At 39.4% G+C, this 14498-nt stretch overlaps 1 protein-coding gene across 3 annotated transcripts in view; it reads right to left on the bottom strand.

The window, feature by feature from the left end:
• Nucleotides 1–14094, bottom strand: part of TMEM185A (transmembrane protein 185A) — a 33243-nt gene extending 19149 nt beyond the window's left edge. For 2 of the 3 annotated variants that reach the window (XM_032264149.1, XM_032264151.1), the window contains exon 1: nt 13868–14094. In XM_032264149.1, the coding sequence (XP_032120040.1) occupies nt 13868–13905 (38 nt within the window). In that variant the 5' untranslated portion in view covers nt 13906–14094. Of the gene's footprint in view, nt 1–13300; nt 13788–13867 lie in introns of those variants that run through there. The other variant, XM_032264150.1, reaches the window with a different exon arrangement.
• Between the last annotated feature and the right edge of the window lie 404 nt (nt 14095–14498).

The raw sequence follows: 14498 nt of genomic DNA, 5'->3' as shown, positions 1-14498 counted from the left end.
AGATATCAGCAGTACTTACTCCTTCTGGAGATTTTAAGGGAGAGTCTATTACTTCTTTTGTCCAGTTTCTAGAGCTGTATTCCCCTGGCTCATGGCCCCTTCCTCTATCATCAAAATCAGCAGCATAAAATCTTCCAATCTCTCTCTGCTTCCATCACACTGCCTTCTCCTCTTAATATTATCTCCCTCTTATAAGACCTGTGATTGACTGCATTTATTGCCCACTTTGATAACCCCATCATCTCAAGATCTTTAACAGGTTCCATGGAAGTGCATATCTTTGTGGGCCATGATTTAGCCTATCACACTTGCCAAATTAACCAAATTATTTTAAAGACTCAATCCAATCCCAATGAAAATTGGGAGCCAGCAGGTTCTTCTGTAAAACAGATCCATGCTTATAGAGTCAGTTAATTTTCCACAAAGGTGCCAAGGCAATTCAATGGGGAAAAAATGTTTCAATAAATGGTAGAACAACTGGATAAATGAGGAAAGTAAACCTTGACTCTTAACCTCACAACATATACAAAAATTTATGTGAAATGGATCATAGACCTAAATGTCATAAACAAAACTATAAAATGTCCAAAACACATAGGAAAAAAAATAACTTGCAACCTAGGGTTAGGCAAACATTTCTTAGATGGGATATGAAATTGGACTTTACCAAAATGAAAAACTCTTACTCTTTAAAAGATACATATCATTAAGAAAATGACAGCCAAACCACAAACTGGGAGACCATACTCTGAAACCTTGTTTCTGACAAAGTACCTGTATCCAGTATATAAAAACGACTTTTGCAGCTAAAAAAATAAGTGAATAACATGATTAAAAATGGCCAAAAAATTCAGAGACATCGCATCAAGGAAGGTATACAAAAAGCAAATAAGCACACAAAAAATACTATTTTCAGGTGTTAGGACAATGAAAATTAAAACCACAATGAGATAAGATTACACACACACTAGATCTCTTATATATGCTGCTGGGAATGTGAAATAGAACAGCCACTTTAGAAAATAGCACACATTTTTCAGAAGTTTCTTATACAGTTAAGTGTATACTTACTCTATGGCCCAGCAATCCCACATCTAAGTGTTTTACTCAAGAAAAAGAAAAATATATGCCCACACAAAGACTTGTATTCAATATTCAAAGAAGCTCTATTCATAATTGCCATTGGTGACAACCCAGATATCCATAAACTGTTGAATGGTTAACCCAATTTTGGTATGTCCATTCAATGGAATACTAATCAACAGTAAAAAGGAACAAACTATGGATGAAAACAACAACACTGATAAATCTAAAATGCACTATAAGTCAAATAATTCAGATTGAAAACCCAAGATACTGTACAATGCTACTTATTTGATATTCTGGAAAGGGCAAAATTCTAGACACAGGAAACAGATCAGTGCAGTTACAGATAAGGAATAAAAGCTTAGATGTTAAGTAATTTGTCTAAGAGCTCAGAGTTGGGAGTCAAACCATTTGACTCCAAAATCCTTTTAATTGAGTGTTATACTATACTGACTTTACACTGATAATTGAACGTATTTAGAAAAGCATCTGAATAAATATCCGCTGAGCAGCTAACAGGTCTCCAATGGGGAAGATTAAGGATAGTCTTTTTACTCTTTTGCTTATGATATCTGAGTTTTCTGTAAGGTACATGTACTGTTTTTGTACTATGAAAAATAACTTAAGAAACTTCAATTGGAAAAAAGGGAGGAGGGTACTAAGAAAATGGGACCTACAGAATTAAACTCAGAAGCAAGCCCCCAAGATAGAAAACTACACTGGGAAGACCATGAGATTCAGAGGGGTTGCTAACAAAAATACATATAGCATCTTTGTGTCATAGTATTCTTACCCGTAAAGTTAGGGAAATAATATGTACCTCATAAGGTGGCAGTGAATATAAGGTAATGAGTATGATAAGTGCTTTGTATAAAGCACTTAATCAGCGGCTCTCAAAGTTTTTAGTATAAAAAATTTTGACACTTCTTTAGCTCTTAAAAACGAATCATTTTCAGTCTTAAAAATTACTGAGGATCCCAATGAGCTCTTGTTGATATGGGTTATCCCTACTGATATTTAATATTTCGGATACAGTGGTTATTTTTAAAAATCTACTCTTTAAAGGTAACAATAAACACATTAAGTACAAACATAAATAACATTATTTTTAAAAATTCCAAAACCAATACAAATTTAGTGAGTGGCAGCACTGTTTCTCTAGTTTTGCAAAATTTTAAATGTATGATTTCATAGAAGACACCTAGATTCTAATATCTACATTTACATTCATTCTGTTGCAATATATTGTTTTCGTTCAAGTATACAAAGAAAATCTGGTCTCAGAGATATGTTAGAAAAGAACTATTAGTTAGAAAAGAACTATTTTAATAGCTCTTTCAGATAATGGTAGATATTCTGCAACAGGACACCAAAACTCAACAAGTGGTAGTTTCTGAAAGGTTAACTGTGATGTGGAATCTGAAATCCTGTCAATGAACTTTTTGTACTCTGCTACACTGAAATCCACTGGTCTCTCTTAAATTTTTAATGACTCTTTTATCCCCACATGATTGTATAATACAATGTAGGTCAACTGGAAAATATTGGTTCACTGAGTTATAAAGACCTTTCAAATGTTGACACATTTCATATACAATAGCAAAAAAAAAAAAAAAAAAAATCACTCTATTTACTTACTATCTCCACCCACTTCATCAGAAATATTTTAAGTACTGGGAGGTTGTCAAGCTCATGGTGGTAGATACAACTTTTCAAAAATTCTTATTTTCCCATGAAAGATCAAATTTTACCATTTACAAAAAATACCATGAGTTGTTTTCCTTGAAGGTTGCTTCTTGCATTTTCAAGAAAATGTCTGTCAAATACCATAACACAAATAACCACAGTCTTGACTGTCAGTTGTCTTTCCAAATAAAAATGATGTCCCATGAAAACAGCAGCTTGTAACTCAGGCACACATGTTTTTCCTTGAGTCAACTGTTGCACTTTAGCATACGGCAGATCTTTATGCACTCTTCACATTTCATCACATGGAATATTAAACTAGATGAGCATGCAGGGGTCAAGATTAAATGACATTAATATTTTTCTGGTTTATCAAGACATTCATAAGTGAAGCTGGCATTCTTTTTTAACTGCAAGTCCAGCATGTGGTGAAGAATCCAACAACAAAATACTAGTGCAGTTGGTGCCACTGTCCTAATTTGTGCTCAGGCACCTGCTGTTTGACCCATCACTTTAGCTCCACGAATGCCAATGTCAACCAAGGCAAAGAATGTCTTAGTACTATAATTTTGACTTTGCAGATACCTGGAAAGGGTCTTAAGGAACTCCAAGGTCTGTGGAAAACAGTTTGATAACCAGCATACTCAATACACATTAGTTAATATTATTAATACTCAAAAACAAAAACAGGCTTTTACAAGTTGCTACAAAGAAAGAGAGAATTAACATTTAAAGAAGCCAAGATAAAAATGACTTCATCCATGACTTAGACTTTGGACAAGAAAAGGGCCTGTGTCCAGGTGGGGTGGAGCAGGATTCACAAGTTAATAGAAATGGAGTTATAATCACAAACACAGTACATAATTAGTAGAGGCAGAATTTTTCTCTCTAAAAGCAGAGGGGAATATTCCAAAATCTAAAAAAATTAGAACCAATTTGTCAACTACAGCCTGTGGCTACAAATATAATTACCAGAAACAATGGCCTTGAAAACAGAATATTTAAAAGAAATTAGTTGATTAGAACATTAACAAATGCTGAGATAATGATAGACACAGGATTCATATGTAAATTAGATAATATGGACAGGTAATTTTTATCCTAAAGGATTTTCAGACTACAATTAAAAAGTAGATTGAGGGGAGGGTAAATGCTATAAGCTAACTTCATTATCTTCTGTAAAACAGTTTCCTTATTTAATTAAAAAAACAAAGAGAGAAAGAGTAGTGGAACTAAAGAAAAGAGAAGTACCAAAATGTTTTAAATGTTGGAAAAGTGATTGTTTTATGTGGTTTTTGACATAATTTAAAGGAAACTTAAAATTTTATGTCTATGACATGAAAAATAGAAAACAAGATAAACTTACAAAAGGTCAAATAATAGCACAAAAATGTAATTCATGATCCAAATTCTAGGGTTAGAAAAATACACATGGACTGAATGTTCTTTTATTAATTTCCTATTGCTGCCATTCAAAACTGCCACAAACCTAGTGGTTTAAAAAGCACAAACTTATTACCTTACAGTTCTGGAGGTCAGAGTCCAACATGAGTCTCACTGGGCTAAAGTCAAGGTGTCAGCAGGACTATGCTTCCGAATGCTCTGGGAGAGAATGTTTCTTTGCGTTTTCTAGCTCTAGAGGCTGCCACATTCCTTAGCTCATGGCCCCTTCCTCCATCTTCAAAGTCAACAATGGAGAATGCAGTCCTCCTCATACTCAATCACTCTGACCTCCTTTTCTGTCTTCTTCTTCTATTATTTAAGGACCCTATAATTACATTGGGCCCAGCCAGAGAATCCACAATAATCTCTCTATTTTAAGGTCAGCTGATTAGCAAACTTAATTCCATCTGCTACCTTAATTCCACTTTGCCATGCTACAGAACATATTCCCTGGTTCCATAGATTAGGATGTGGACATACTTGGGGGGTCATTATTCTGCCTACCACAGCTCTGTAAAAAGAAAGGTTACTTCCTAGATTAAAAAAGTAAATCTGTTACATTCAAGAGTCACACTGGGAACCAATGTTAAAAGCTGAACCAACTATAAGAAATCAGAGGACAGAGGTTTATCACGCCTAGATGAAGACAAGAGAAACAATTTACTATCTTTAAAATTAGATAAATTAGATTTTAAAACAAAAAGTATTAAGAGCTAAAAGGACTAATAAGGAAAACCTAAATAACAAAAATCTAACATGACCAGGGAATATGGAAATAATTTTACAATTTTTATTTTTTAAGAATACACAGAAATATTTTCATTGTGGGCTTCCTCATGCTACTATTAAATCATGACAGATAAAACAGACAAAGTTCCCAGGGAAAATATGGAAATGAACACAAGAGTAGATTTAAAAAACAGCAAGGTTATATCAAGAGAATTAAGTAGCAGAACAAGAAAACACACTTTCTTTACATATATATAGCTTTTCCAGGGAGAAAAAAAGGAACCTTGGGGCAGCAATACACAATAAACACATATCTAATTTACAATTTTTAAAAATATCTGAGTGGCTGAAATGTGTGAGATATATAAAAAGGAGAAACAATTTCTTCCCTCAAGATGCTCAGGCTAATAGGAATAGAGGGAGATGATGTGTCAACAAGTAACTACATATGGTAAACTAGGGGACTTGTAAGATTAATTTCTCTGGGAGAGCTGGGAAGAGAGGTGGAGTCTGGGCAACGAGTTGGGAACAAGGAATTCCAGACAAAGGGAATAAGATGTTTTCCAATCTTTTAAAAAATTTTTATTTTTATTTATTATGGATACAAAACAGTTGTATATATTTATGGGATACATGTGATATTTTGATGCAAGCATACAATGTGTAATGATCAAATCAGAGTAACTGGAATATCCATCACCTCAAGCACTGATCACATATTTGTGTTGGGCACATTTCAATTCCATTCATTTAGTTATTTGCAAATATACATTATTAACTATATTTGCCTCTTGAGCTATCAAACACTAGATTTATTCTATCTAACTGTATTATTGTATTCATTACCCGTCACTTCTTTATCCTCCCCTCTCCAATTACAGCAGACTGGAACACACAGAATACTTTCTATAAATCTTGGTGGGTAGGATGCTGGAAAGACAGGAGAAAGGGCATTGTAGGGAATAAGCCAGAAGTTGGCTGGGGTAAGATGGTAGGGGAATTTGAATATCAAGGTAAAGTCCTTGAAATTTATTAACAGGTAATATGGGGCCACTGCAGATTTTCTCAACAAAAGAGTGACAGAAGATACACATGAGTGTGTAAGGTGGACTGTAATCAGTAGAGACCAGAGGCAGAAATTCTATACAATTTATAAGAGACTGACAAAAAATGGATCATTTTCAATACTGATTTGTTAAACAGTTTAGTTGAGTTGATGAGATTTTTTGCATGCACTTAATTTAAGCCTCATGTGCCTCAGGAGCAAAATGCAGATACGTCTATTAGATAGTGCTAGGGATTTAATAACCTATCAGAAAACATTCATTGCAGGACTTGGCACCAAACAGTTAACTAGATCAATGTTAATTTCCTTCCTTAAATAATGATTAAGTCAAGGATAAAAGAGAACACTATTACAGAATATTTAATATATACTAAAATATAACTGAAACACAAAAACACCTAGGCAGCTGCCAAGCAAAACTCAGAGAAAATGTGTTCACTTCAAAAGTTTAAACGAAAGTAGAAAACAAGGAAAAAAAAAAAAAGAGGCAAAAGAAAACTAGTAAACTGAGTTTCTAAGAAATTTGGGGAAAAAAGCCAAAATACAGAAATAATAAAACTAAAAGTAGAAATATAGATTTTAAAAAATGAAACTTATCAGTAATCCTAACAGCTGGCTTTTTCATAAAAAATTAAACTACAAAGTTGATCAAATAAAACAAATTAATATAATCAGAAAGTTCAAAAGAAGTAATTCATACACACTCCTAGTTGGGGAAAGGAAGAATAGTATCTTAACTATATAAATATATTTGGAAGCAAAGTCTAAAAGGTGACTGCATATCCAAAAGAAAATATCAAGCCTGATTTGCAAGAGAATATACAATATTAGGCAAATAATACAGTGATAAGAAAATGTACTTAAAAAATAAGTCACAGTTGTAGCCTGAACTACTTTGAGTTACTTTTCAAGAAACATTCAGACCAGAGTCCAAGTATAAAAACAGACTGCTTATCCACAAACCTGGGAGAATTGGGAGGTTCCAGTTTAACATTAATCACTACTTAAAATTCACTTTTCCAGTTACACCTTTAGAATGGATTTATGCCACTCTCATTTGAATCTGTAGTGTTAGTATATGATGAATCAGTAAGTAGTGTTATCTGAGCCAAAGCTAGTGTCCTCTCTGAATTATATGGAGCTTTCTGCTCAGGCTCAAATTCCCTCTCTCCCCACTTTGCAGGGTTAGGAGAACAGGTAAGGAGAAAAGGAAGAAGGGAGGAAGAGAGACAATATACATAGCAAAGGGATAATGACTCTGAGTGTAAACGTTCTAGTATCTGTTTTCTGCATCTCATAAGAATGCAGCTGGACTCTTTTTAGACCTATCAGTTTCTTTCCATTGGAAGCGGCTGGCTTCACTGGAGCATGCACACACACACGTGCACCCACACACAAACTCTGGATGGCACATCCCAGTCTATAGCTTAAGAGAATGGCTCCAAATGACAACCTGACACACTCACAAACTATCAAGGGAACTGCCCCTCTTACACTCAGCAGAACCTTATTAACCAAATTTAAAGTCTTTTAGTGGAGATTTTAACTGGTTTTATTAGAGGAAAAATGTTTAAGAGCATCTAACCAGTAGATATAAAAAAGCACAAAAGCCAAATAAAAGCAGAGCCCAGGCCAGTAGGAAGATCTACATTTAAGTTCCTCAACTGCCATTCGTCCGCGGTGTGGTTTTCCCCTAAGTCTGTTTCCTCATCTGATTCCTCATATATTCATTCATTAAGACAAGGGTATGTGAAAGCACTGTGTAAACAATACATTTTACCCATTCTAGCTTTAGCAGTATTATGAAAGACAAAAGTTCTGCCAATTGTAGGTAACGATCTCATTTAGCAATCATTTTTGTCACTATTAAGTCAGAGCTGACAAAGTATGAGTCTCCAGTTATAAAAGAACCTACCTCTGGAGTTGGGAGGCTTTTGTCTTAAATTCCAGTCACCCTGTACAAGTATGACATATCATGCAAAGTAATTAGAAACCCCAAGCTCTATATTTTTTTAAAAAAAGCTTATCTTCTGGAGTCCTAGGAAACTATCTAAAACTCCTTCAATCCACTGTCTCTCTTGTGCAACAAGGACTACCCAGTGGTACATGTCTATTTGTACTCAACATCCACTCATTCAGCACCTAATTCAGCATCTCCGAATCCTAGCCCTCAGAGAACACAGCTAAGAACAATGTGTGTGTAAATATCAAGTCATAGGAATGATATTTTTTAAACTGGAAATTACACATTCAAATGAGATTTCTCTCCTTTAACCAGTCCCCTTGGGAGGCAATGCACTAATTCCAATGGTACTTCATTATTCAAACCATCTTTGAAGCTTTCTTCTTGGAAGCACCTTGAGAACCTGCAGTCTGATCTTTTCACTATCCCAAATGGTGCTAAATTTTCATTGAGGGTGGATTCGAATTTTGGAAATGGTGAATAGTCACTCAGAGCCAAGCTTAGTGAATAAGATGTGTGATCAAAGTAGATGGAACTATTTTGGTTGAAAATGTTAAATGATCATAAAGCAATGAGATGTATCCTCTTATGTGATATGTAAATTGACTTTAAAGGGAATTCCAGATGAGTAACAAGGAGTATGAACAATGGAATAGGTTTATACATTCCTTTCCCCCAATTAATTTCTTTGAATGACAACATTCATTTGGATATATAAGCTCCAGTAAGAGGTTTGTTTTGTTTAATCACCTACAATTTGTAAATAGAAGGGTCCTTAGTATACTGGATCTAAAATGTCATGGGGGAAAGGGATTGTCACTTAACTAGAAATATGGCATGGCACGCAGGAAAGAGTACAGGCTTCATGGGACTGACCTGGATTAGAATCTTGGGATTCTTCCTGCTTGTGCGACTTCAGGGAAGTCACAAGCTGTCAAGACTTTAAAATAAGGCTGATATCTAATTTTGCAGGGTTGTTGTAAAGATTATGGATAATGGGTGCAAAGTCCCTATATTGGGCCTGGCATGTGGTAGGTTACTCAAGAAGTCACAGCTATTAACATCAGTAAAATCAAGACCATTTCCTGACTGTAGGTGGCTTGAGAGTACAGAACAACAGATAAACAGTCACTTGAGTGGTGAGTAGTTCACTGACAGTACTGACAGTACACTTATGGATTGGATACTGCTTTCTTAAAAACAATAATCTGTAAAGAATATTTGTAGTAACTAACATTACATATTTAATTCACATGACACATGTCATCTGCAGTGTTCCCACCACATGGACCTCTTCACTACTTGAACATACCAGGTACTATCATGACCCCATGCCTTTGCATACTTTGTCCCTTCTGAGATACCCTTCCTGCTCTCTGGTCTGGTAACAACCCTACAATTCTAGCTCAAAGTCTGGCTCAAAAGACTAGCTCAATTCAAAATCTAGCTCAAGAAATTCCATTTGACACAGCAATTCCATTACTGAGTATATATCCAAAGGATTATAAATCATTCTATTATAAGGACATATGCACACGAATGTTCATTGTAGCACTGTTCACAAAAGCAAAGACTTGGAACCAACCCAAATGCCCATCGATGAAGACTGGACAGGGAAAATGTGGCATATATACACCACGGAATACTATGCAGCCATAAAAAACGATGAGTTCGTGTCCTTTGTCAGGACATGGATAAACCTGGAAACCATCATTCTCAGCAAACTGACACAAGAAAAGAAAAACACCACATGTTCTCACTCATAGGTGGGTGTTGAACAATGAGAACACATGGACACAGGGAGGGGAGCATCACACACTGGGGTCTGTGGGGAGGGGGGGACTAGGTGAGGGACAGCAGGGGGTGGGGAGTTGGGGAGGGATAACATGGGAGAAATGCCAGATACAGGGGATGGGGAGAAAGGCAGCAAACCACACTGCCATGTATGTACCTATGCAACAATCTTGCATGTTCTTCACATGTACCCCAAAACCTAAAACACAATAAAATATATATATATTAAAAAAAGTCATTTCCACTACAGTCTCTTCCCTGCATGCTCCAGACAGAATTAGTGGCCCCGCCAACTGTACTTCCAAGACATTTGGTTCCTGTCTCTGTAATGCCTCATACTCTATTGAATTCTTATTTCCCTTTCATTTCTGCTTCTTCCACTAGGCTTACACATTGAGAAGAGGACTATATTCCATTGATTTGTGTACTTAGAGCACCTAGTACCTCACTTGGCATGAGGTAGGAACCTAGGAGATGTCTGATGAATCAATGTTCTAAATATACTTTGTAAATAACTGCTGGAAGACAGGTAACTGCCTTTTGTGAACTATATTACCAGCAATCACATTCCTTTTTTCCTGACTTCAAACAAGAGACAAGATAACTTACATAGACTCCAGAATGTCTTCTGAATATGGAGCATACAGAAGTTTCCAAACATTACTGATCTCATCAGTACCCCGTGGCCACATGATGGAACACCCAGAACAACATTTCTCAGCCTTTGTTCCAGTCTAGCACACCTGAGGGATATACCATACTCCCATCAGGAGCTCACCACAGATGACTAAGAAGGCCCAGCAGAGTTTTCTCACAGCCTTCCAGTGCTACACGGCTGCCAGAGTGGAAGGGCCTTCTCTGAACCAGCAACTCCATCAAAGTAGCAGAAAATTTCAAGGCTCCATGGTGTGTGCAGGGAGCCCACCTAATGCTGCCTACTCCCAGATCCCTACTACCCAGAATGCCTCGGAATCGGTTTGCCTATTCTAAGAATAGGACTCTTTCACTGTTAGGAAGCCTTAGGCATTCAAGGAAGGACTTCTTTGTGGGTCCAGTACATCTGTTTCAGCTTGTCTTAACCTGCATAATTAAAAAGCAATTATGAAAAGAAGTTCATGATCAACCAGTCCTGTGCCAGATGGAAATAGGCAGAGGGTCATCTAGCAGCCCGGCACATCTGACTGTTGACACTTGTGAATCATTCTCTGTCACTGCAGTTTCCAGAGCCTTGTCAATGCAGCAGTGGGTTCAGATTTACCAAGATCCAAAAGGCTGGAAAGGGGATCTGGAGCCATGGCCCACGCTTTGGGATCCACCAAACCATAAGAGTGACTATTTCTGTGACAAAGACATAATCTGCAAAGTAAAGACAGCCATATTCTACCTTAGTGCCATATTCTTTCTCATCTCTCCAATGGAATGGCTGCACTCTGAAGGTGGGAAGAGGGCAAGAAGAAAGAGAATGAGACCACAGACTACCAGGAAAGCAGTGATTGAAAGCAGCAGCTCTAGATTTCTTTTATAGGATCTGGAGAGTTATTCACTTATTCATCCCACAAATATTTATTGAGCCAGGTACTAATCCAGGTATGCAGGCTATGATACTGACACAGTCACGGCCTTGACACCATGGAGCTTTAAGTTTAGTAGGGGAGGTGGGTATTAATCAAATAAGCACACAAATACAAGGGTACAAATATGCACTATGATGGAGGAGTAGTGCCTACTACAGGAATTGCAGAAACAGGGAGCAGTAGATCTGTGAGGGAAGTCAGGAGAGCTTCCCTTAGCAAGTACCAAGTGAGGATAAACAGGAGTTCACTAGGTCTGGAGGAGAGGAAAAGAGAAGGAAATATTCCTGGCAAAGAGAACAGTGTGTGACAACCTCCTGGGGTAGGAAGGAGATGTTGAATTTGTTTAAAATTAGAGGCGGGGGCAAAGCAGTGGCATCAAGTTTTAAATCCCCACATAAGGTATCTTCCTGTGTACACCCCTCAGTTTTCTTTCTAGTTGTAGGGAAGGCCTTCCTCAGCATGGAAGGGGACTAAAGCACAATGTCAAAAACTAGGAGTGCTCAGGAGACATGAAACACTACCAGCTAAAAAACCAAATCTGATTTACCAACAATACCTGGCCAATGTCTTCTTGAAATATCTAAGATTAAGGAACCCACTACCTCTGACAACACAGAATCAGGAAAATGGCACAGTATAAAAGACCTTTAAATTTTTCAGGTAGAAATACATTTTAATCCAGGTAGAATTAAAATATTGATAAATATGTTGATAATTACTACAAATCTGTTTAGATACCAGGTATTTCATTGTAATTTCATATATTAATTTTTTGGAGGAAAAGGCTAAAGGAAAAAATGGTTAAACATAGCATCAGTGCAGCACTATTTTGCTTTGGCAACTCTGTTAGCCTGTTTCATCACTTGAGGCAGTTTCTTATGGCTTCTGAATTATATGTCACATTGCAAACAAGTTAGGTTGCTTTCTGTTTGTAAACCAGTTTGTAATCAATTATGAATTGGCCTCCCTACCCTTCTGAGATTATACTCATTCTACAGATAAAACAATAGATAAGCGAGTTTCCCAAGGGCACAAAACAATTCAGCTTTTAGTTATCTTTCTTATCACCATCTCCAAACAGAAGACACACATGGCTTGTCTAGCTACAGCAACAACCCTACTGCCCTGCAGACCAATCCTAACCCCCTGGCGCAGCAGAGGAAGGTACTGCAGTTAGTTCTGTTAGGGCCAACAGTGATAATGTCTGTACTGTGTTTGGGACACTGGCACTCCAGACCAGAACATGAACTCAAAGTGGAATAAAAGCACCTAGAAAGTCACAATGACTCACAAGTTAAAATGTCACCTTCCCTAGGGAGACTGCATACTTAACATACAAACATTCCCCTAAGACTTCCTTTCATCCTCAACAAGCAGCCAAGACAGTCGGCCCCCATAGTACAGCACAGCACAGTACCGTAAGACATCTTAAGTGTACAGGTCCTTCTTCACCCCTTGGCTGAGACCGCCAGCATCTAAAGCACCTAGCATAGGTTACAGTATACAAATGTTTACTGAGCACATGTCTTTCCAACTAGCAAAGAACGGAAACTTAAGAGATCAGTTAGGCCAACTTCTTATTTTACAGAAAGGCCAAAGAAGGGCAGAGAATCATCAAGTTACATATAGCCTGGTCTCCAATCCAAGTCTTTGGGCTCAGTGTAGTTCCACAGACATTTTATTTGTGCCTACTATTTGCCAGATACGGTGGGTGGGAGGCGCTGGGGACACTAAGACATGCAGGAGATGGTCTCAGCTTCAGGGAGCTCACAGCCTGGGGAAAGAGAACAGTTACAGAACAGTCGAGCAGGACAGGCGCTTGAGTCCTTTGCCAGTGCTTTCTCCATACTGTGCACTGGGTGTTCCCCATCTGGAAAAGGACAGCAATATCTACTTCCTGCAAATAAACTTGTAGTGAAGACTGATGAGAAAATGCGTATGGAAAATGATCAGGCTCACCCTGAAATGCATTATATAAGGTACTGCCATACCCTGACACTGACTCCAGGGATTCAACAATGTTTCAGGTATCCGTTCAACAAAGAAGCCAACAAGCAAAGGACGGGCATAAATCCAAGGAAAACCCCAAGGGCTGCGAGGAACTGGAGGAAACAGCTGGGGTGGGGGTAGGGGTGTTGGGTCAAGTGAGACGGCCAGACGCGGAGAATGGAGGACACGCAGCGGGACAGAAGAGGATGGAACCGAGAATAAGAAGTTGGGACAGCAATGAGGGAGAGCAAGCGGAGAGAAACGGGGTTGCCTTGGGGCACGACGAGTCTCCCGGCGGGGCCCTTCCGGCTGTGGCCGGGCAGGGGCTGAAGGCACCTGGCACTGGAGGAGGAAGAGGGCGGGCGCCGAGGCCGACTGTTTTGCCTGGGAGTCGCTTGCACTCGCAGGGAAGCTCAGGCAGGCGCCCGGGTCTTCGGGCTGCAGCATCTCGCCCGCCGTGCCTCCCTGGAGCCGAACACCAGCCCGCGCCTGAGCCCGTAGCGCGGACTCCTGGGGTCGCCAACGCCGCCGCCTCACCTCGGGTTGAAGTCCTGGAAAAGGCCCCTCAGGTTCATGGCGGAGAACTTCACCGCGGCGTCCTTCTCCCCCGCAACCCGTGCTGCACAGCTTGCGCCTTACAGCGGGTTCATGGCGCCAGTGCCAGCCGCGTCCCCACTGCCGCTCCCGCTACTGTTGCCGCCGTCGCCGCCGCCGCCGCCCCAAGAAATCTGAACCACCGCTCCCCGCCCCTCCTTCCGGGCTTCCGTACGGAGGCCGCGCATGCGCTCGGAGCCCCGCCCAGAGCTACCCGGGCGGAGAGGCCACTGGCCCTGTGTCAGCACCCGGCTGGCGGAGGAGACCCCAAAGGGTATGGAGGCTGGGATTGAGCAGGGACCCGAGGAAGATGATGCTGACGGGTTGAAGGCCTGCAGGGTGGGAGTGCGCCGCCCAGGAGTCTGGCGGGCATGACTTGGCAGACACCTGTCACCTTGGCCCGCGCTGCCTTCTGGAGCTTTTCCCTGGTGATGACTGAGCCCTGGGAGTAGTGACGAGTGAGATGTTACACTTTGGCAATGTTATCCCAGGCTTCACCTGTCAGATCTGTCAGCGACTCCAAAGTTTGGGTCCCAACTTCCCTTCCAATTCCCAAGGCATCATGTCCAGAGAT

The sequence above is a fragment of the Sapajus apella genome, unplaced genomic scaffold, assembly GCF_009761245.1.
Source record: "Sapajus apella isolate SASKATOON/1434 unplaced genomic scaffold, GSC_monkey_1.0 scaffold142, whole genome shotgun sequence".
NCBI lineage: Eukaryota > Metazoa > Chordata > Mammalia > Primates > Cebidae > Sapajus > Sapajus apella.
Note: the sequence above shows the minus strand (reverse complement) of the source record. Positions and strands in the feature narration are given on the sequence as shown.